The 24682-nt window shown below is 51.1% G+C and overlaps 1 protein-coding gene across 1 annotated transcript in view; it reads left to right on the top strand.

Moving 5' to 3' along the window:
• Positions 1–23765, top strand: part of KCND1 (potassium voltage-gated channel subfamily D member 1) — a 110732-nt gene extending 86967 nt beyond the window's left edge. Inside the window, exon 7 of the mRNA XM_069747937.1 lies at positions 16445–23765. Coding sequence (XP_069604038.1) covers positions 16445–16646 — 202 coding nt within the window. The 3' untranslated portion in view covers positions 16647–23765. The remainder of the gene's footprint in view (positions 1–16444) is intronic.
• The last annotated feature ends 917 nt before the right edge of the window (positions 23766–24682 follow it).

Raw genomic sequence — 24682 nt, 5'->3', positions numbered from 1 at the left:
CTTCTCTTCCATAGTAGTAACAGCAGGCTCCTCCTGTTCCCCAGTAGACCCAGCAGGCTCCTCCTCTTCCCCAGTAGTCACAGCAGGCTGCATCTACTTCCCCAGTAGTCACAACAGGCTCCTCCTCTTCCCCAGTAGTCACAGCAGGCTCCTCCTCTTCCCCAGTAGTCATAGCAGGCTCCTCCTCTTCCCCAGTAGTCACAGCGGGCTCCTCTTCCCCATTAGTTACAGCAGGCTCCCTCCTCTTCTCCAGTAGTCACAGCAGGCTCACTCCTCTTCCTCAGTAGTCACAGCAGGCTCCTCCTCTTCCCCATTAGTTACAGCAGGCTCCTCCTCTTCCCCAGTAGTCACAGCAGGCTCCCTCCTTTTCCCCAGTAGTCACAGCAGGCTCCCTCCTCTTCCCCAGTAGTCACAGCGGGCTCCTCCTCTTCCCCAGTAGTCACAGCAGGCTCCCTACTCTTCCCCAGTAGTCACAGCGGGCTCCTCTTCTCCATTAGTTACAGCAGGCTCCTCCTCTTCCACAGTATTTACAGCAGGCTCCTCTTCTTCACCAGTATTCACAGCAGGCTCCCTCCTCTTCCTCAGTAGTCACAGCAGGCTCCCTCCTCTTCCCTAGTAGTTACAGCAGGCTCCTCCTCTTCCCCAGTAGTCACAGCAGGCTGCCTCCACTTCCCCAGTAGTCACAGCAGGTTGCCTTCCACTTCCCCAGTAGTCACAGCAGGCTCCTTCCTCTTCCCTAGTAGTCACAGCAGGCTCCTCCTCTTCCCCAGTATTCACAGCAGGCTCCCGCCTCTTCCTCAATAGTCACAGCAGGCTCCTCCACTTCACCAGTAGTCACAGCAGGCTCCTCCTCTTCCCCAGTAGTCACAGAAGGCTCCTCTTCCCCAGTAGTCACAGCAGGCTCCTCCTCTTCCCCATTAGTTACAGCAGGCTCCCTCCTCTTCCCCAGTAGTCACAGCAGGCTCCTTCTCTTCCCCATTAGTTACAGCAGGCTCCCTCCTCTTCCCCAATAGTCACAGCAGGCTCCCTCCTCTTCCCCAGTAGCCACAGCGGGCTCCTCCTCTTCCCCAGTAGTCACAGCAGGCTCCTCCTCTTCCCCGTTAGTTACAGCAGGCTCCTCCTCTTCCCCAGTAGTCACAGCAGGCTCCTCCTCTTCCCCATTAGTTACAGCAGGCTCCCTCCTCTTCCCCAGTAGTCACAGCAGACTCCCTCCTCTTCCCCAGTAGTCACAGCAGGCTCCTTCTCTTCCCCAGTAGTCACAGCAGGCTCCCTCCTCTTCCCCAGTAGTCACAGCAGGCTCCCTCCTCTTCCCCAGTAGTCACAGTGGGCTCCTCCTCTTCCCCAGTAGTCACAGCGGGCTCCTCTTCTTCCCCAGTAGTCACAGCAGGCTCCTCCTCTTCCCCGTTAGTTACAGCAGGCTCCTCTTCCCCAGTAGTCAAAGAAGGCTCCTCCTCTTCCCCAGTAGTCACAGCAGGCTCCTCCTCTTCCCCATTAGTTACAGCAGGCTCCCTCCTCTTCCCCAGTAGTCACAGCAGGCTCCTTCTCTTCCCCAGTAGTCACAGCAGGCTCCCTCCTCTTCCCCAGTAGTCACAGCAGGCTCCCTCCTCTTCCCCAGTAGTCACAGCGGGCTCCTCCTCTTCCCCAGTAGTCACAGCGGGCTCCTCTTCTTCCCCATTAGTTATAGCAGGCTCCTCCTGTTCCCCAGTAGTCACAGTAGGCTCCTCCTCTTCCCCATTAGTTACAGCAGGCTCCCTCCTTTTCCCCAGTAGTCACAGCGGGCTCCCTCCTCTTCCCCAGTAGTCACAGCGGGCTCCCTCCTCTTCCCCAGTAGTCACAGCAGGCTCCTCCTCTTCCCCATTAGTTACAGCAGGCTCCTCCTGTTCCCCAGTAGTCACAGCAGGCTCCTCCTCTTCCCCATTAGTTACAGCAGACTCCTCCTCTTCCCCAGTAGTCACAGCAGGCTCCCTCCTCTTCCTCAGTAGTCACAGTAAGCTCCTCCACTTCACCAAAAGTCACAGCAGGCACCCTCCTCTTCCCTAATAGTCACAGCAGGCTCCTCCACTTCCCTAGTAGTCACAGAAGGCTCCTCCTCTTTCCTAGTAGTCACAGCAGTCTCCCTCCTCTTCCCTAGTAGTCACAGCAGGCTCCCTCCTCTTCCCTTGTAGTAACAGCAGGCTCCTCCTGTTCCCCAGTAGTCACAGCAGGCTCCTCCTCTTCCCCAGTAGTCACAGCAGGCTGCCTCCACTTCCCCAGTAGTCACAACAGGCTCCTCCTGTTCCCCAGTAGTCATAGCAGGCTCCTCCTCTTCCCCAGTAGTCACAGCCAGCTGCCTCCACTTCGCCAGTAGTCACAGCAGGCTGCCTCCTCTTCCCTAGTAGTCACAGCAGGCTGCTCCTCTTCCCCAGTATTTACAGCAGGCTCCTCAATTTCCCCAGTAGTCACAGCAGGCTCCCTCTTCTTCCTCAGTAGTCACAGTAGGCTCCTCCACTTCACCAGTAGTCACAGCAGGCTCCCTCCTCTTCCCTAGTAGTCACAGCAGGCTCCTCCTCTTCCCTAGTAGTCACACCAGGCTCCTCCACTTCCCTAGTAGTCACAGCAGGCTCCTCCTCTTCCCTAGAAGTCACAGCAGTCTCCCTCCTCTTCCCTAGTAGTCACAGCAGGCTCCTCCTCTTCCCCAATAGTCACAGCAGGCTCCTCCTGTTCCCCAGTAGTCACAGCAGGCTCCTCCTCTTCCCCGGTAGTCACAGCAGGCTGCCTCCACTTCCCCAGTAGTCACAGCAGTCTGCCTTCCACTTCCCCAGTAGTCACAGCAGGCTCCCTCCTCTTCCCTAGTAGTCACAGCAGGCTGCTACTCTTCCCTAGTAGTTACAGCAGTCTCCCTCCTCTTCCCTAGTAGTCACAGCAGGCTCCCTTCTCTTCCATAGTAGTAACAGCAGGCTCCTCCTGTTCCCCAGTAGACCCAGCAGGCTCCTCCTCTTCCCCAGTAGTCACAGCAGGCTGCATCTACTTCCCCAGTAGTCACAACAGGCTCCTCCTCTTCCCCAGTAGTCACAGCAGGCTCCTCCTCTTCCCCAGTAGTCATAGCAGGCTCCTCCTCTTCCCCAGTAGTCACAGCGGGCTCCTCTTCCCCATTAGTTACAGCAGGCTCCCTCCTCTTCTCCAGTAGTCACAGCAGGCTCACTCCTCTTCCTCAGTAGTCACAGCAGGCTCCTCCTCTTCCCCATTAGTTACAGCAGGCTCCTCCTCTTCCCCAGTAGTCACAGCAGGCTCCCTCCTTTTCCCCAGTAGTCACAGCAGGCTCCCTCCTCTTCCCCAGTAGTCACAGCGGGCTCCTCCTCTTCCCCAGTAGTCACAGCAGGCTCCCTACTCTTCCCCAGTAGTCACAGCGGGCTCCTCTTCTCCATTAGTTACAGCAGGCTCCTCCTCTTCCCCAGTATTTACAGCAGGCTCCTCTTCTTCACCAGTATTCACAGCAGGCTCCCTCCTCTTCCTCAGTAGTCACAGCAGGCTCCCTCCTCTTCCCTAGTAGTTACAGCAGGCTCCTCCTCTTCCCCAGTAGTCACAGCAGGCTGCCTCCACTTCCCCAGTAGTCACAGCAGGTTGCCTTCCACTTCCCCAGTAGTCACAGCAGGCTCCTTCCTCTTCCCTAGTAGTCACAGCAGGCTCCTCCTCTTCCCCAGTATTCACAGCAGGCTCCCGCCTCTTCCTCAATAGTCACAGCAGGCTCCTCCACTTCACCAGTAGTCACAGCAGGCTCCTCCTCTTCCCCAGTAGTCACAGAAGGCTCCTCTTCCCCAGTAGTCACAGCAGGCTCCTCCTCTTCCCCATTAGTTATAGCAGGCTCCCTCCTCTTCCCCAGTAGTCACAGCAGGCTACTTCTCTTCCCCATTAGTTACAGCAGGCTCCTCCTCTTCCCCAGTAGTCACAGCAGGCTCCTCCTCTTCCCCGTTAGTTACAGCAGGCTCCTCCTCTTCCCCATTAGTTATAGCAGGCTCCCTCCTCTTCCCCAATAGTCACAGCAGGCTCCCTCCTCTTCCCCAGTAGCCACAGCGGGCTCCTCCTCTTCCCCAGTAGTCACAGCAGGCTCCTCCTCTTCCCCGTTAGTTACAGCAGGCTCCTCCTCTTCCCCATTAGTCAAAGAAGGCTCCTCCTCTTCCCCAGTAGTCACAGCAGGCTCCTCCTCTTCCCCATTAGTTACAGCAGGCTCCCTCCTCTTCCCCAGTAGTCACAGCAGACTCCCTCCTCTTCCCCAGTAGTCACAGCAGGCTCCTTCTCTTCCCCAGTAGTCACAGCAGGCTCCCTCCTCTTCCCCAGTAGTCACAGCAGGCTCCCTCCTCTTCCCCAGTAGTCACAGTGGGCTCCTCCTCTTCCCCAGTAGTCACAGCGGGCTCCTCTTCTTCCCCAGTAGTCACAGCAGGCTCCTCCTCTTCCCCGTTAGTTACAGCAGGCTCCTCCTCTTCCCCAGTAGTCAAAGAAGGCTCCTCCTCTTCCCCAGTAGTCACAGCAGGCTCCTCCTCTTCCCCATTAGTTACAGCAGGCTCCCTCCTCTTCCCCAGTAGTCACAGCAGGCTCCTTCTCTTCCCCAGTAGTCACAGCAGGCTCCCTCCTCTTCCCCAGTAGTCACAGCAGGCTCCCTCCTCTTCCCCAGTAGTCACAGCGGGCTCCTCCTCTTCCCCAGTAGTCACAGCGGGCTCCTCTTCTTCCCCATTAGTTACAGCAGGCTCCTCCTCTTCCCCATTAGTTACAGCAGGCTCCTCCTCTTCCCCAGTATTTACAGCAGGCTCCTCTTCTTCACCAGTATTCACAGCAGGCTCCCTCCTCTTCCTCAGTAGTCACAGCAGGCTCTCTCCTCTTCCCTAGTAGTTACAGCAGGCTCCTCCTCTTCCCCAGTAGTCACAGCAGGCTGCCTCCACTTCCCCAGTAGTCACAGCAGGTTGCCTTCCACTTCCCAAGTAGTCACAGCAGGCTCCTCCCGTTCCCTAGTAGTCATAGCAGGCTCCTCCTCTTCCGCAGTATTTACAGCAGGCTCAATTTCCCCAGTATTCACAGCAGGCTCCCTCCTCTTCCTCAGTAGTCACAGCAGGCTCCTCAACTTCACCAGTAGTCACAGCAGGCTCCCTCCTCTTCCCTAGTAGTCACAGCAGGCTCCTCTTCTTCCCTTGTAGTCACAGCAGGCTCCTCCTCTTCCCCAGTATTTACAGCAGGCTCCTCAATTTTGCCAGTAGTCACAGCATGCTGCTCCTCTTCCCCAGTATTTACAGCAGGCTCCTCAATTTCCCCAGTAGTCACAGCAGGCTCCCTCTTCTTCCTCAGTAGTCACAGTAGGCTCCTCCACTTTTATTATTATTATTATTATACATTTTTATAGCGCCATTTATTCCATGGCGCTTTACATGTGAATACGGGGCAAATATAGACAATTACATTAAACATGAGCAGATAACAAGGCACACGAGTACATAAGGAGGGAGGACCCTGCCCGCGAGGGCTCACAGTCTGCAGTGGGTGGGTGAGGATACACTAGGAGAGGGAAGAGCTGGCTGTGCGGCTGTTCAGTAGGTTGAGGATGACTGCAGGCTGTAGGCTTGTCGGAAGAGATGAGTCTTCAGGTTCTTTTTGAAGGTTTCTATGGTAGGCGCAAGTCTGATGTGTTGGGGTAGAGAGTTCCAGAGTATGGGGGAAGCACGGGAGAAGTCTTGGATGCGGTTATGGGAAGAAGAGATGAGAGGGGAGTAGAGAAGGAGGTCTTGGGAGGATCGGAGGTCGCGTGTAGGTAGGTACCGGGAGACCATGTCACAGATGTATGGAGGAGACAGGTTGTGGATGGCTTTGTATGTCAGTGTGAGGGTTTTGAACTGGAGTCTCTGGGCGATAGGAAGCCAGTGAAGGGCTTGACACAGGGGAGAGGCTGGGGAATAGCGGGGGGACAGGTGGATTAGTCGGGCAGCAGAGTGTAGGATGGATTGGAGTGGTGCCAGAGTGCTAGAGGGGAGTCCAGAGAGTAGGAGGTTGCAGTAGTCGAGGCGGGAGATGATAAGGGCATGCACTAGCGTTTTTGCAGTGTTGCGGTCAAGGAAAGCACGGATCCGGGAAATATTTTTGAGTTTGAGACGACAGGAGGAGGCAAGGGCTTGGATATGTGGCTTCACCACTGTCACTTCACCAGTAGTCACAGCAGGCTCCCTCCTCTTCCCTAGTAGTCACAGCAGGCTCCTCCTCTTCCCTAGTAGTCACAGCAGGCTGCCTCCTCTTCCCTAGTAGTCACAGCAGGCTGCTCCTCTTCCCCAGTATTTACAGCAGGCTCCTCAATTTCCCCAGTAGTCACAGCAGGCTCCCTCTTCTTCCTCAGTAGTCACAGTAGGCTCCTCCACTTCACCAGTAGTCACAGCAGGCTCCCTCCTCTTCCCTAGTAGTCACAGCAGGCTCCTCCTCTTCCCTAGTAGTCACACCAGGCTCCTCCACTTCCCTAGTAGTCACAGCAGGCTCCTCCTCTTCCCTAGAAGTCACAGCAGTCTCCCTCCTCTTCCCTAGTAGTCACAGCAGGCTCCTCCTCTTCCCCAATAGTCACAGCAGTCTGCCTTCCACTTCCCCAGTAGTCACAGCAGGCTCCCTCCTCTTCCCTAGTAGTCACAGCAGGCTGCTACTCTTCCCTAGTAGTCACAGCAGTCTCCCTCCTCTTCCCTAGTAGTCACAGCAGGCTCCCTTCTCTTCCATAGTAGTAACAGCAGGCTCCCTCCTCTTCCCTAGTGGTCACAGCAGGCTGCCTCCACTTCCCCAGTAGTCACAGCAGTCTGCCTTCCACTTCCCCAGTAGTCACAGCAGGCTCCCTCCTCTTCCCTAGTAGTCACAGCAGGCTGCTACTCTTCCCTAGTAGTCACAGCAGTCTCCCTCCTCTTCCCTAGTAGTCACAGCAGGCTCCCTTCTCTTCCATAGTAGTAACAGCAGGCTCCTCCTGTTCCCCAGTAGACCCAGCAGGCTCCTCCTCTTCCCCAGTAGTCACAGCAGGCTGCATCTACTTCCCCAGTAGTCACAACAGGCTCCTCCTCTTCCCCAGTAGTCACAGCAGGCTCCTCCTCTTCCCCAGTAGTCATAGCAGGCTCCTCCTCTTCCCCAGTAGTCACAGCGGGCTCCTCCTCTTCCCCAGTAGTCACAGCAGGCTCCTCCTCTTCCCCAGTAGTCACAGCAGGCTCCCTCCTCTTCCCCAGTAGTCACAGCGGGCTCCTCCTCTTCCCCAGTAGTCACAATGGGCTCTTCTTCTTCCCCAGTAGTCACAGCAGGCTCCTCCTCTTCCCCGTTAGTTACAGCAGGCTCCTCCTCTTCCCAAGTAGTCAAAGAAGGCTCCTCCTCTTCCCCAATAGTCACAGCAGTCTGCCTTCCACTTCCCCAGTAGTCACAGCAGGCTCCCTCCTCTTCCCTAGTAGTCACAGCAGGCTGCTACTCTTCCCTAGTAGTCACAGCAGTCTCCCTCCTCTTCCCTAGTAGTCACAGCAGGCTCCCTTCTCTTCCATAGTAGTAACAGCAGGCTCCCTCCTCTTCCCTAGTAGTCACAGCAGGCTGCCTCCACTTCCCCAGTAGTCACAGCAGTCTGCCTTCCACTTCCCCAGTAGTCACAGCAGGCTCCCTCCTCTTCCCTAGTAGTCACAGCAGGCTGCTACTCTTCCCTAGTAGTCACAGCAGTCTCCCTCCTCTTCCCTAGTAGTCACAGCAGGCTCCCTTCTCTTCCATAGTAGTAACAGCAGGCTCCTCCTGTTCCCCAGTAGACCCAGCAGGCTCCTCCTCTTCCCCAGTAGTCACAGCAGGCTGCATCTACTTCCCCAGTAGTCACAACAGGCTCCTCCTCTTCCCCAGTAGTCACAGCAGGCTCCTCCTCTTCCCCAGTAGTCATAGCAGGCTCCTCCTCTTCCCCAGTAGTCACAGCGGGCTCCTCCTCTTCCCCAGTAGTCACAGCAGGCTCCTCCTCTTCCCCATTAGTTACAGCAGGCTCCCTCCTCTTCTCCAGTAGTCACAGCAGGCTCACTCCTCTTCCTCAGTAGTCACAGCAGGCTCCTCCTCTTCCCCATTAGTTACAGCAAGCTCCTCCTCTTCCCCAGTAGTCACAGCAGGCTCCCTCCTTTTCCCCAGTAGTCACAGCAGGCTCCCTCCTCTTCCCCAGTAGTCACAGCGGGCTCCTCCTCTTCCCCAGTAGTCACAGCAGGCTCCCTCCTCTTCCCCAGTAGTCACAGCGGGTTCCTCTTCTCCATTAGTTACAGCAGGCTCCTCCTCTTCCCCAGTATTTACAGCAGGCTCCTCTTCTTCACCAGTATTCACAGCAGGCTCCCTCCTCTTCCTCAGTAGTCACAGCAGGCTCCCTCCTCTTCCCTAGTAGTTACAGCAGGCTCCTCCTCTTCCCCAGTAGTCACAGCAGGCTGCCTCCACTTCCCCAGTAGTCACAGCAGGTTGCCTTCCACTTCCCCAGTAGTCACAGCAGGCTCCTTCCTCTTCCCTAGTAGTCACAGCAGGCTCCTCCTCTTCCCCAGTATTCACAGCAGGCTCCCGCCTCTTCCTCAATAGTCACAGCAGGCTCCTCCACTTCACCAGTAGTCACAGCAGGCTCCTCCTCTTCCCCAGTAGTCACAGAAGGCTCCTCTTCCCCAGTAGTCACAGCAGGCTCCTCCTCTTCCCCATTAGTTACAGCAGGCTCCCTCCTCTTCCCCAGTAGTCACAGCAGGCTCCCTCCTCTTCCCCAGTAGTCACAGCAGGCTCCTTCTCTTCCCCATTAGTTACAGCAGGCTCCTTCCTCTTCCCCAATAGTCACAGCAGGCTCCCTCCTCTTCCCCAGTAGCCACAGCGGGCTCCTCCTCTTCCCCAGTAGTCACAGCAGGCTCCTCCTCTTCCCCATTAGTTACAGCAGGCTCCTCCTCTTCCCCATTAGTCAAAGAAGGCTCCTCCTCTTCCCCAGTAGTCACAGCAGGCTCCTCCTCTTCCCCATTAGTTACAGCAGGCTCCCTCCTCTTCCCCAGTAGTCACAGCAGACTCCCTCCTCTTCCCCAGTAGTCACAGCAGGCTCCTTCTCTTCCCCAGTAGTCACAGCAGGCTCCCTCCTCTTCCCCAGTAGTCACAGCAGGCTCCCTCCTCTTCCCCAGTAGTCACAGCGGGCTCCTCCTTTTCCCCAGTAGTCACAGTGGGCTCCTCTTCTTCCCCAGTAGTCACAGCAGGCTCCTCCTCTTCCCCGTTAGTTACAGCAGGCTCCTCCTCTTCCCCAGTAGTCAAAGAAGGCTCCTCCTCTTCCCCAGTAGTCACAGCAGGCTCCTCCTCTTCCCCATTAGTTACAGCAGGCTCCCTCCTCTTCCCCAGTAGTCACAGCAGGCTCCTTCTCTTCCCCAGTAGTCACAGCAGGCTCCCTCCTCTTCCCCAGTAGTCACAGCAGGCTCCCTCCTCTTCCCCAGTAGTCACAGCGGGCTCCTCCTCTTCGCCAGTAGTCACAGCGGGCTCCTCTTCTTCCCCAGTATTTACAGCAGGCTCCCTCCTCTTCCTCAGTAGTCACAGCAGGCTCTCTCCTCTTCCCTAGTAGTTACAGCAGGCTCCTCCTCTTCCCCAGTAGTCACAGCAGGCTGCCTCCACTTCCCCAGTAGTCACAGCAGGTTGCCTTCCACTTCCCAAGTAGTCACAGCAGGCTCCTCCTGTTCCCTAGTAGTCATAGCAGGCTCCTCCTCTTCCCCAGTATTTACAGCAGGCTCAATTTCCCCAGTATTCACAGCAGGCTCCCTCCTCTTCCTCAGTAGTCACAGCAGGCTCCTCCACTTCACCAGTAGTCACAGCAGGCTCCCTCCTCTTCCCTAGTAGTCACAGCAGGCTCCTCCTCTTCCCTAGTAGTCACAGCAGGCTCCTCCACTTCCCTAGTAGTCACAGCAGGCTCCTCCTCTTCCCTAGAAGTCATAGCAGTCTCCCTCCTCTTCCCTAGTAGTCACAGCAGGCTCCTCCTCTTCCCCAATAGTCACAGCAGGCTCCTCCTGTTCCCCAGTAGTCACAGCAGGCTCCTCCTCTTCCCCAGTAGTCACAGCAGGCTGCCTTCCACTTCCCCAGTAGTCACAGCAGGCTCCCTCCTCTTCCCTAGTATTCACAGCAGGCTGCTCCTCTTCCCTAGTAGTCACAGCAGTCTCCCTCCTCTTCCCTAGTAGTCACAGCAGGCTCCCTTCTCTTCCCTAGTAGTATCAGCAGGCTCCTCCTGTTCCCCAGTAGACCCAGCAGGCTCCTCCTCTTCCCCAGTAGTCACAGCAGGCTGCATCCACTTCCTCAGTAGTCACAACAGGCTCCTCCTGTTCCCTAGTAGTCACAGCAGGCTCCTCCTCTTTCCCAGTAGTCACAGCAGGCTGCCTCCACTTCCCCAGTAGTCACAGCAGGCTGCCTTCCACTTCCCCAGTAGTCACAGCAGGCTCCCTCCTCTTCCCTAGTAGTCACAGCAGGCTCCTCCTGTTCCCCATTATTCACAGCAGGCTGCTCCTCTTCCCCAGTATTTACAGCAGGCTCCTCAATTTCCCCAGTAGTCACAGCAGGCTCCCTCTTCTTCCTCAGTAGTCACAGTAGGCTCCTCCACTTCACCAGTAGTCACAGCAGGCTCCTCCTCTTCCCCAGTAGTCATATAAGGCCCCGTAGCAGAAAGCTCTCCTAACACCTCTCCGTTGGGTATAAAGCTTCATTCCTAAGGGTGTGTTGCTGGGGGCGTGGCCTGAGAGTCCATGTGAGCGGACGTGCGGCTGTGAGCTCCCGCCGCTGTATATTGTAAAATCCTGCAGAGCCGCTGCTGTTTGGTCCCTGCGGGGGCTTACCGGCTGCGGGGAGACTTGGAGAGGCCGGCGGTGCTGTTCGGTAGCGCTGGAACCGACGAACATGACCAGGAGACGGCAGAAGGACGCGGGAGCCGGGGATGCAGGCGCAATCCAAGATGGCGCCGACTTGAGGGAAAAGGCAGACAAGGAGAACGCCGCATGCAGAAAGCGCATGGAGGTAGCGGCAAAGCTCCAGCAGTTTGCGAGAGCGGAGGCCGCAGAGGAGGGAGCCGGAGCTGATACCGAAGAGGAGGAGGAGGAGGAGAGCCCAGCAGGAGAACATGAGGTACAACAGGGGAGAAAGGAGAGCAAAATGGCGGTGGCAGAAGGGGGACCCGAGGAAATGGCGCCAGAAGCTGAGCCTACCCTAAGAGACGTTTTTGCGCTAGTCTCTTCATGTAAACAATCTCTGACCATACAGATACAGGAGGTTAAGGGGGACACAGCCCAGATAAACGCAGCCATGCAGAAGATTGACAAACGTGTGGGGGAGGTAGAGGAGAGAGTGAGCACTGCAGAAGACCATATAGTGCAGCTGCAAAAAGCAGAGAAAAAGTTCACTCAAGCAATAGCTGAATTGGCTGCGAAAAATGAGGACCTTGAGAACAGGTCCAGAAGAAATAATATTCGCATAGTGGGCATCCCTGAAAAAGCTGAAGGGAGGAATCCAACGGAATATATTGAAAAATGGCTGTTAGAGACATTTGGAGATATGGCGCTAACAAAAGTGTTCGCGGTAGAAAGAGCGCATAGGGTCCCGCCGAAACCACCTGTCCCTGGAGCGAATCCCCGTACCATGCTCGCCAAAATTCTAAACTATAGAGACAGAGACATTATCCTGAGGAAGGCCAGAGACATGACGGATCTGACAGTTGAAGGTCAAAAGATTGCTATATACCCAGACTATTCTACTCTGGTGCAGAAACAACGGATGATGTTCACGGGTATCAAGAGACGGCTGAGGGAATTGGGTGTGCAGTATTCCATGATGTTCCCAGCAAGACTGAGGGTGGTGGCGTTTGATAAAATTCATTTTTTCCAGAAGCCGGAGGACGCTACCCAGTGGATCGATATTAATGCTAAAAAGCTTAAAGGAAAAGGAGACTGAAACTGTGGGAAGAGTCTGAAGTTGTTTACTTATCTGTCAGTTGGAAAAGAGTCATGTGATTGACAAGCCAAGGGGTTTGGGGGGGGAAGAAGGGAAAGGGATGGTGTAATGGCTGCTGGGAAAGGGGGAGGAAGGGTTTGCGACATATTTTAAGTTTATGCAGACTTCTTGTGTGTGCAAATAATTCTAAGTTAAAATGTTTTGAGAACGTTATTTTTCAAAATGTCTGAAATCCTGTTATGTACAGTGGTGGGAGGAGGGTTGGGAAGGTAATGCCAAACGGAGTGTTCGCTATGGGCGATGATGCCCCACTCTTGGAAAGAGGTGGAATGGTTAGATGTGAGGGGGGAAGGGTGGGAGGGGGAGTTGGGAGGGGGGGGGGGGGGGGAGGGTAGTTATACAGCCTGAGCTCAAAATTGATGATACTTATAGTGAAGATGAGCCAAGTGATGGGGACCCGTTTTAAGATTTTGTGCTGGAATGTGAGAGGCCTAGGGGAGAAATCTAGACGTGCTGCGTGTTTGCAATATGCAAGAGACCAAAGGGCCTCAATGATATGCTTGCTGGAGACTCATTTGGTAAGGGAAAAAGTGGATGTTTTGAATAGACGATGGATCCAGAGGGGATATCATTCTACCTTCTCCACGTATGCAAGAGGAGTCTCAATCTTGGTTCCAGCGGGAGTTCAGTATGAGGAGGTGAAGGTATATGTGGACGTGGAGGGACAGTATGTACTATTACGGTGTATACTGTATGGAGTGATGCTGTGTGTTGCCGCGATGTATATTCCGCCTCCCTACTCTAGCAGGAAGATTAGAGAAGTAATGGAGCGAGTGGAAAAATGGGGACCGACACCGTTAATAATTATCGGAGATCTAAATAACATCTGTGATGAATATTGGGATAAAAATAAAAATACTCAGAATAGGTCGGAGGGACACATAACAACATTTGGCACCTATATACAGGAGATAGGTTTGATTGATCTGTGGAGGGTTAGACATGTGGGGGAGAGAGGGTACTCATGTTATTCACCGGCACATGCCACACTCTCTAGGATTGATATGGCTCTGGGTAACAGGATTTTGGACACATTGGTTGGGGAGGTGAGATATCTGCCAAGGGCCTTGTCGGACCATAGTCCAATTGAAGTAGAGGTTAGATTGGAGGGGGCTCGCTCGCTAAGTGGGAGAGAATGGAAGATTCATCCTAATTGGTTACAGAGTATTGAGTTGGAAAGTATAGGACGGGAGGTGGCGGAATTCTTTCTCTTAAATGATGGAAGCGCCGACGCTCTTACAATTTGGGATGCAATGAAGGCGTACCTGAGGGGACTACTGTTTAGGGACATTAGTAGGTGTAAGCGGAGGACGAGAGAGGTAGAAAAAGCGGCAGTTGAGGAGTTGAAGGAAGCAGAGGATGGGATGGCCACACTGGGAACCCCTGAGGCAGAGAGAAGAATGAAAAACGCACAAAATCATTTGGAAAAAATTCTGCTAGGCAAAGCTGAGAGGAAACGAGATTTCCAAAGGGTATTGTTCTATCAGGAGGGAGAAACAGTGGGACATATGCTGTCGGTAGTGGCTGCTGCTCAGAGAGGTTCTTCATATATACACTCTTTGGATTCTGCTAGTGGAGGTAAAATAACGGAAACACCTGAAATTTTGAGAGCCTTTGCGGACTTCTATGCAGATTTGTATTCCTCTCGGGTTGGTGAATCGGTCGTGGATGCACTGACTTTCTTGGAAGGTCTGGATTTGCCGAGACTGAGTGAGGCAGATAGGGAGAGCGGGTGGTGGTTTTGAGCCGAGTTGAAGCAGCGTATAAGTGCAGAGTTGTTAGAGACCCGATAGTATGTGTGCTGGGATATGTGGAAGAAATTGGAGTTGACAATACTTGGAAGATTGCAATTGCTAGGCTACTCTACATGGCCAGGAAAGTAATAGCACGAAACTGGATAAACGCGGAACCACCTGTGAGAAGGGAATTTCTCCAATATGTTCAACATGGTCTAAAATTGGAAAAGGGGGTGTACAGTAAAAGGGGGAAAATAGAACTCTTTAATAAAATATGGTCTCCTTGGCTTGATTTGGATTGAGGAGTATAGGCGTCGTGTTTCCTAAGACCTGGAAGAGGATAAATTACAAGAGGCAGATAATGCCTCGGTGGGGTGGAGATTGAGACTGAGCTGTCTTATGGGGGAGGGGGGTAGTTGGGGTAATGTTGGGGTTTATTAAAGTAAGAAAATGTGTATCTGATATAATGCAATGTAAATGGCATTCTGTTGTTCTCCTTTTTTTTTATATTGTTAATAAAAATCTATTTAAATTTAAAAAAAAAAGGGTGTGTTGCTGTCATTCTCCCTAGTGATGCATAAAATGCTGACAAGTGCCATTGGAAGGGACATTTTTCTCATAAGACTCCCTCCGTATATTATATTTCAGACATTATAAGCCACAGGCCACACAGCCACACAGATTCAGTAGATGTGGTAGAGGCAGAGTGATCTCTGCTCAGCCCATAGATATATCTTAAATAAATACATTAATAGACATGAATAATGAATAGGAGCACTCCTGTGTGCAGAGCACCGCCTGACCTGTTCTGTGAGGGCGGGGGATTGTGGACACTTCAGCACCTCTGCCCTATACTGCGGCCTCTGCTGCCACCTGTCCCCTGACGGACTCTGTTGTTCCCTGTTATCCATAGTCAGAGGCATAAAGGTGGTCTCTAAGGTGCCCGCCAAATGCCCATTCAACCCAAAACTATCCCCCTTCCCCATACATAAAGCATGAATGTGGGGAGAAGGGAATAAACTGCTTCAGGCACCTCTGGTGGTCATTTGTGCGACCAAAGGAGCAAACGTTGAAATCCAGCATGCCCAACCCTCCACTATGGGGAGAGACAAGGCATCTTATCCTACATCAGATGGTATTCCAGTCTCACCAATCATCTAATGTGTATGGGCACCTGTGCCCATCTGTACCAGGCCCCTCCTGCCCCAGTGCTCATCTGTACCAGGCCTCTCTGGCCCCAGTGCTCATCTGTACCAGGCCCCTCCAGCCCCAGTGCGCATCTGTACCAGGCCCCTCTGGCTCCAGAGCGTATCCGTACCAGGCCCTCCGGACCCTGTACTCATCTGTACCAGGCCTCTCTGGCCCCAGTGCTCATCTGTACCAGGCCCCTCCGGCCCCAGTGCGCATCTGTACCAGGCCCCTCCGGCCCCAGTGCTCATCTGTATCGGGCCCCTCCGGCCCCAGTGCTCATCTGTACCGGGCCCCTCCGGCCCCAGTGCTCATCTGTACCAGGCCTCTCTGGCCCCAGTATTCATCTGTACCAGGCCCCTCCGGCCCCAGTGCGCATCTGTACCAGGCCCCTCCGGCCCCAGTGCTCATCTGTACCAGGCCCCTCCGGCCCCAGTGCTCATCTGTACCGGGCCCCTCCGGCCCCAGTGCTCATCTGTACCAGGCCTCTCTGGCCCCAGTATTCATCTGTACCAGGCCCCTCCGGCCCCAGTGCGCATCTGTTCCAGGCCCCTCCGGCCCCAGTGCTCAACTGTACCAGGCCTCTCCGGCCCCAGTGCTCATCTGTACCAGGCTCCTCTGGCCCCAGTGCCCATCTGTATCAGGCCCCTCCGGCCCCAGTGCGCATCTGTACCAGGCCCCTCTGGCCCCAGTGCGCATCTGTACCCCTCTGGCCCCAGTGCTCATCTGTACCGGGCCCCTCCGGCCCCAGTGCGCATCTGTACCAGGCCCCTCCAGCCCCAGTGCGCATCTGTACCAGGCCCCTCCGGCCTCAGTGCTCATCTGTACCAGGCCCCTCCGGCCCCAGTGCTCAACTGTACCAGGCCTCTCCGGCCCCAGTGCCAATCTGTATCAGGCCCCTCTTGCTCCACTGCTCATCTGTACCGGGCCCCTCAGGCCTCATCTGTACCGGGCCCCTCTGACCCCAGTGCCCATCTGTACCAGGCCCCTCCGGCCCCAGTGCCCATCTGTACCAGGTCCCTCCGGCCCCAGTGCTCAACTGTACCAGGCCTCTCCGGCCCCAGTGCCCATCTGTATCAGGCCCCTCTTGCCCCACTGCTAATCTGTACCGGGCCCCTCAGGCCTCATCTGTACCGGGCCCCTCTGACCCCAGTGCCCATCTGTACCAGGCCCCACCGGCCCCAGTGCCCATCTATACCAGGCCCCTCTGGCCCCAGTGCCCATCTGTATCAGGCCCCTCCTGCCCAGTGCCATTTATACCAGAGTCTCTGTATGTGGCTGAGGGACCCTTGGGTCCATTTCCACCACCTGGGTGTTCCTCTCCACACTCTGGAAAGTGATGTGCTTCTGAGGGTATCTGCAGATCGGAGATCTTCCTGACCACACAGGTTACTTAGCTGGGGGTGGCGCTGGGTGCCAGGGGGGCACAAACAAGCTAATAATTGGATCCAGGGCTATGAAGAAAGCCTCGCTGCAGCTCTGCATCCACACCCAAGAAATCTTCCCCGTGTCTCATGCTGTCTGGGTTTTGTCTTCTTTCTTTCCAGTCGCTCCAGTCTCAATGCCAAAACCCACGGGAACCTGAAGCTTAATTGTGAGACGTCCGATCTGACAGCCGCCATTATCAGCATCCCGACGCCGCCCGCCAACACTCCAGATGAGCCCTCGTCACCGAATGCTGGCGTCATGAGGAATTCCAGTGTGACCGCCAGATATTACCAGGAGACTGTCAGGATCTCCAGCTTGTAGGGTCCGGGGTACCCCGGAAGGAAGGAGTGGCTTCTCCATACACACTGTGACACCTCACATCATCCATATATACCAGACAATCAACCCATCGCCACGTGGAGAGCAGAACCGACGCCATCATACCGACAGCACACCGCCGCACCAAACACCGCTGCTACTGCACAATGACACCACGGCCACACGCTGCCCTCTCTCAGAACAGCACAACTTTACTGGTCTCCATGGCCCATGACATCGACGCGCACACTCACACCACATCCAATGGAATGAAACCAGTAAAGGACATGGGCGAATAAAAAGCACATTTTACGATGTCATGGAGGTGGATGGGAAAGACCGGCAGGGGGACACAGTCAGCAGTCTGGGCCATGGGACTGTGATACCTGGCCACCACGTATCATGGCCACCCAGCAGGGGTATGAGAAGACAGAGGGACCCTCGTAGAAGGGGTTAAAGCATATCATGGGCTGAAGGGATGACAGGTAATGGGGTATCAGGACCATGACAGACACTGAAGGTCAATTTATAGGTTGCCAGGATATTCTCAGACCCTGAAGGTCAGTGTATGGGGGTGACAGGATTTTTGTAGACTTTGAGATTTGGGGTAGCGTAGAACCTTCGAAGATGCAGAGGATGAAATAAGAGGTGAAAAAATGTCACAGGCACTTGTGGTTCAGTTTTGGGGTGACAGGACTTTTACAGATCTGTAAGGTCAGACCATAGGCAGCATGAAGGCCCCGCACACACGGGAGCGAAATGTATGCAGGGGGAAGGTTCCATCGTCATCGCTCTCCATGCACGCGGTTTCTTCCTCGCCCCCATACACATACCAACTGAGTTTATGGCACCGATCAACCACCTACTGTATATGGGGGACTGCTTGGATCCCCCAATAGATGATTGTGGAGGAGAGAAGGTCCAGACATTTTGAATTTCAGTTCTTCTAGAAGATGAGCCACCATCAGAGGTGTCTATAAGTGGCTTATGGTCCTGTCCCCACTGGTGAGGGGTGTGTATGGGGGCTGGGAGAGTACCTGTGGCCAAACAAGTGTAAACTATGTAAGGTGTATGAGCAGCTTTAAATATACACACACGTCACATATGCGGTATATACAGAGACGTTACATACACAACATGTATACGGTATATACACACGTTACATGCACATCACAAATGCGGTATATACACACACGTTACATACAGATCACGTATGTGGTATATACACACGTTACATACACAACATGTATACGGTATACACACACACGTTACATGCACATCACGTACACGGTATATACACACATGTTACATATACGTCACATACGTGGTATATACACAGAAGTTACATACACATCATGTACGTGGTATATACACACGTTACATACACAACATGTATATGGTATATACACACACGTTACATATACATCACGTACGCGGTATATACACACGTTACATACTCGTCATGTATGCGGTATATACAAACACATTACAAGTTATGTACGCGGTATATACATACAGATCACGTACGCTGTATATACACACATTACACATCATGTACCCGGTATATACACACATTATATACACATCATGTATGTGGTATATACACGCACACATTACATAAACATCACGTATGCAATATATACACACACGGTACATACACATCACGTACATGGTATATACAAACACGTTACATACACATCACTTACGCAGTATATACAACACGTTACATACAGATCACGTAGGCGGTATATACACATGTTACATACACACCATGTATGTGGTATATACACGCACACAGTACATAGACATATGCAGTATATGCACACACACACGTTACTTACACTGTATACACACACATTACATAGACATCACATACACGGTATATACACGCACGCATTACATAGACATGCGGTATATACACACATGTATGCAGTATACACACACATTACATACACACACCTCACATGCAGTATACACACTTCACGTACGCGGCATATGCTCACACGTCATGCATGCGGTATATACACATGTATGCAGTATACACACATATTACATGCACACACATCATATATGCAGTATACACACTTCACGTACGCGGCATATGCTCACCCGTCATGTATGCGGTATTTATACACATGTATGCAGTATACACACACATTACATGCACACACATCACATATGCAGTATACACACTTCACGTACGCTGCATATGCTCACACGTCATGTATGCGGTATATATACACATGTATGCAGTATACACACACATTACATGCACACACATCATATATGCAGTATACACACTTCACATACGCGGCATATGCTCACACGTCATGCATGCGGTATATACACATGTATGCAGTATACACAGACATTACATGCACACACATCACATATGCAGTATACACACTTCACGTACGCGGCATATGCTCACATGTCATGTATGCGGTATATACATATGTATGCAGTATACACACACATTACATGCACACACATCACATATGCAGTATACACACTTCACGTATGCGGCATATGCTCACATGTCATGTATCGGTATATACACATGTATGCAGTATACACACACATTACATGCACACACATCACATATGCAGTATACACACTTCACGTACACGGCATATGCTCACACGTCATGTATGCGGTATATACACACGTATGCAGTATACACACACATTACATGCACACACATCACATATGCAGTATACACACTTCACGTACATGGCATATGCTCACACATCATGTATGCGGTATATACACATGTATGCAGTATACACACACATTACATGCACACACCTCACATACGCAGTATACACACTTCACGTACACGGCATATGCTCACACGTCATGTATGCGGTATATACACATGTATGCAGTATACACACACATTACATGCACACACATCATATATGCAGTATACACACACATCACATACGTGGTCTACACACGTCACATACGCAGCATATACACACACGTACGTGGTATACACACACCTCTGTACCCCCTGGACTGACATTTCTGTAGTCTAGAGTAATGCACAAATTGAGAGGAATCTATGCACATATTCTTGTCTATACGTTGTGGCGGGGAGGGTCCCTGCATTTGGAGCTGAGACACATTGCACACGCGTGTACAGAGCCAGTATGGACATGTATGTACAGACCTGTAGATAGATACTTCTATAATGCCTACATGCACAGAGCCATGTGCAGTATATGGCTGCACAGCCTTGTATATATATGTACACGTATGCACAGCACAGTATAGATGGGTAGTCACCGCCATGTTTCTGACTATGCAGAGCCCCTGTATGCACAGCAGTGTATGTGTATATAGGTACAGCATGTATGTGTATATATGTACAGCACTGTATAAATGGAGGCAATGTGTTCCAGGGTCGATGATGCAGATTTGGTAGGTCAGGCGACTATGCATAATAAAGCCGGGTGGTGGGCCGCAACCCCCTGCAAGGGAAGCGGAGGATTCAGTAAGAGCTTCTGACTCAGGGACACACAGATTTTCTTCTTCCTTTTTTGTCGGCCTTCATGTCTAAGGCCTTGCAGACCCCATGGCCGGGGGGCTACACGGCGACACAGAGATCTGCACCGTCACATTGTAACTATCGATTCTCATTGGGGTAGTGTTCAGTGTTGTGACCCCCCACTGCAAAACCTCCGGTGGGATTTTTGCTTACTCAAGACTTTGCCTCCATAGACTTTAGGGTGAGTCACATTGTGCTTGTGTGACACATGTCGCCGTGTAGTCTGAGCCTAATACGTCTGATCCTTGCAACCAGAGACCACTGCATGCCACCAGCCCCACTGTGCTGCCTGCCCACCGCCTGCAAGGACAAAACGAAGGTGATGCCCAGGGTGTGTCAGCGAGGAGCGCGCCACCCAACCCTCCTTCTGTTCTCAGAGAATCAATGCGTGATACATGTATGATGTCATTGTGTGATACAGGCAGATATATGATGTCATTGTGCCATTCTTGGTGTTGATGTGATGTCATGTTGCCATTTTTGCAAAACAAATGATGTACTATAATTGTGTGATATTTTTGTAGAGGTATGATGTCATTGTGTAATGCTTGCGGATGTACATTACAAGAGTTATGCAGTAGTTATGTGACGTATGACATCATTGTGCCATGATGTCATGATACGATTCTTGCAGCGGTATGATGTCATATTTCTAGCTGACATATGATGTCATTGTGCTAGGTATGATGCGATTGATTATGTGTGGTGAGATGTCATGCTGCAATTCTTACGGAAGAAGTATAATGTCATTGTGCTAGGTATGAGGTCCCCGTATGATTCCTGCAGAGGTGTGATGTCAGTGTAATGCTTGCGGATGTATGGTGCCATTGTGCAAGGTATGGCGTTATTATGTAAGACACTGTCATTCTGCTGTTCCTGCAGACGTATGATGTGATTGTGTAAGGTATGATGTCATACATTGTGATATTTGTGGAGGTATGATGTCATTGTGTAAGGTATGATGTCCCCGTATGATTCCTGCAGAGGTATGATGTCATTGTGTAAGGTATGATGTCATACATTGTGATATTTGTGGAGGTATGACGTCATTGTGTAAGGTATGATGTCCCCGTATGATTCCTGCAGAGGTATGATGTCATTGTGTAAGGTATGATGTCCCTGTATGATTCCTGCAGAGGTATGATGTCATTGTGTAAAGTATGATGTCATGCATTGTGATATTTGTGGAGGTATGATGTTATTGTGTAGGGTATGATGTCCCCGTATGATTCCTGCAGAGGTATGATGTCATTGTGTAAGGTATGATGTCATACATTGTGATATTTGTGGAGGTATGATGTCATTGTGTAAGGTATGATGTCTCCGTATGATTCCTGCAGAGGTATGATGTCATTGTGTAAGGTATGATGTCATGCATTGTGATATTTGTGGAGGTATGATGTTATTGTGTAGGGTATGATGTCCCTGTATGATTCCTGCAGAGGTATGATGTCATTGTGTAAGTTATGATGTCATACATTGTGATATTTGTGGAGGTATGATGTCATTGTGTAAGGTATGATGTCTCCGTATGATTCCTGCAGAGGTATGATGTCATTGTGTAAGGTATGATGTCATGCATTGTGATATTTGTGGAGGTATGATGTTATTGTGTAGGGTATGATGTCCCCGTATGATTCCTGCAGAGGTATGATGTCATTGTGTAAGTTATGATGTCATGCATTGTGATATTTGTGGAGGTATGATGTCATTGTGTAAGGTATGATGTCATACATTGTGATATTTGTGGAGGTATGATGTTATTGTGTAGGGTATGATGTCCCTGTATGATTCCTGCAGAGGTATGATGTCATTGTGTAAGTTATGATGTCATGCATTGTGATATTTGTGGAGGTATGATGTCATTGTGTAAGGTATGTCATACATTGTGATATTTGTGGAGGTATGATGTTATTGTGTAGGGTATGATGTCCCTGTATGATTCCTGCAGAGGTATGATGTCATTGTGTAAGTTATGATGTCATGCATTGTGATATTTGTGGAAGTATGATGTCATTGTGTAAGGTATGATGTCATGCATTGTGATATTTGTGGAGGTATGATGTTATTGTGTAGGGTATGATGTCCCTGTATGATTCCTGCAGAGGTATGATGTCATTGTGTAAGGTATGATGTCATACATTGTGATATTTGTGGAGGTATGATGTCATTGTGTAAGGTATGTCATACATTGTGATATTTGTGGAGTTGTGATGTCATTGTGTGAGTGTTGCACAATCGTGTGGCTGAAGAAAATGTAGTCAGTTCGCAAGTCTGCGGCAATACAGTGGGGTAATGCCAGGGCGTATGTGGGCGCCATCTGCAGGCTGACAATGGGCATTACAAGGGCCGTTCTATGCATGTTGTGACTTTCATATATGCACATGTGGGCACAATTGACACACAGCCATATGTCAGGGTGGGGGAGGGGTATTATGAGCTCTGGGTACCGTTCTAGGTACCTGTCCACACGGTCCTGATGTACAAGACCTGGGGCGACTATTTGGATTGTTTTTTCCATTGTATCGCTTGTAGTTAGTATTCCACAGACTGTACCATAAGCCTGTGTGTGTACTGCGGGGTGACAGCTGCAGATCCGCTGTCTGCAGAGCATCGCTCCCCGTGTATAGCACCTGCAGCGTTATTTACCCTACTGCAGAGCATCGCATCCGCCTGTCTATGACGCCTGCAGGATTGTTGCTGTAGCCACCCACGGAAATCGCTCATGGCCTAAGGAATCCGCAGACTTTACTTTACAGCTCATGCTTGCCTTGTCTATGGTACCTGCAGATCGTCTGTCACCTAGTCTGCAGAGCATTGCTTCCCTCGGTCCATGAGATTTGCAGAATGTTGCTGTTTGCTTGCAGACCATTGCTCTTAATGCAGTTTGCAGAATGTTCCCCTGGGCCTGTCATTTTCCTCAATCATACCCGTCTAGCAAACTGCTCACCCTGCCCATGGCATCTGCAGAGCATTGCATCTCCGATCTATGCAGATTCCTGCTCATTTCCAATATCTGCACTATTAGTACAGAAGTGAAGTCGCTACCTGCAGAAGATTGCACTACAAGGACTTGAAATCTGCAGAACATCTCGTCTGTGTAGTAATTCACACTGGAGAGGAGTGCGACTTCCAGACATCACACTGATGGCTCATTGATTTCCATGAAACAGATGTGTAATGCACCATTTCCCCTGCGGGGGCGCTGCAGGGAGAGTGACACTTGCTGCCAGGAGCCACCTGGACTTCTAGTGACCCAAGACCAAGAAATGTCACAATGTCTACAGCACACACAATGGGCCACCAATGGATCCTTAAAGCAACATGCTCCAATTGACTTTGCTCGATCTACTGAAAGGCATGGACACTGTGAGCAGCCAACGACATCTTCTCCGTCTTGATTTCTCCTGTCCCCCAAATAATGGACCCGCTCAGAGCAGTTGTCACTATCTTGTCTTCCATGCATGTTACTCGTCTGTCGTCACCTGGATCGGGTGGTGTGGGGGGGATGTTTCTGATTCTGCATCTCATTTGTCCTTTTAAATTAAATATTTTGATGATAAGGAATCAAAATAAAAGAACTTAAAAAAATGTAAAGTTTTATTATTGGTTTATACAGTTCTGAGATATAACAAAATATATTATATGATCAAAGACCAATCTACTGCTGAGATACGAGAACACATCATATATGATCAGAAAGCGCTCCACTGCTGAACTATAAGAATAGATCCCATATTATGTGATCACAGAGCACTCTACTGCTGAGATATAAGAACGGATCCCATATTATGTGATCAAACAGCACTCTACTGCTGAGATATAAGAATAGATCCCATATTATGTGATCAAAGAGCACTCTACTGCTGAGATATAAGAACCAATCCCATATTCTGTGATCAAAGAGCACTCTACTGCTGAGATATAAGAACCAATCCCATATTCTGTGATCAAAGAGCACTCTACTGCTGAGATATAAGAACCGATCCCATATTCTGTGATCAAAGAGCACTCTACTGCTGAGATATAAGAACCGATCCCATATTCTGTGATCAAAGAGCACTCTACTGCTGAGATATAAGAACCAATCCCATATTCTGTGATCAAAGAGCACTCTACTGCTGAGATATAAGAACCGATCCCATATTCTGTGATCAAAGAGCACTCTACTGCTGAGATATAAGAACAAATCCCATATATTATGTTCAAAGAGCACTCTACTGCTGAGATATAAGAACCGATCCCATATTAGGTGACCAAAGAGCACACTACTGCTGAGATATAAGAACCGATCCCATATTATATGATCAGAACGCACTCTAGTGCTGAGATACAAGAAGACATCACATTATATGATCAGAGAGAACTCTACTGCTGAGATATAAAAACCGATCCCATATTATGTGATCAGAGAGAACCGATCCCATATTATGTGATCAAAGAGCACTCTACTGCTGAGATATAAGAACCAATCCCATATTCTGTG

The sequence above is a fragment of the Ranitomeya imitator genome, chromosome 2, assembly GCF_032444005.1.
Source record: "Ranitomeya imitator isolate aRanImi1 chromosome 2, aRanImi1.pri, whole genome shotgun sequence".
In the NCBI taxonomy this organism is placed as follows: Eukaryota; Metazoa; Chordata; class Amphibia; order Anura; family Dendrobatidae; genus Ranitomeya; species Ranitomeya imitator.
This window is presented reverse-complemented; position numbering and strand designations above follow the sequence as displayed.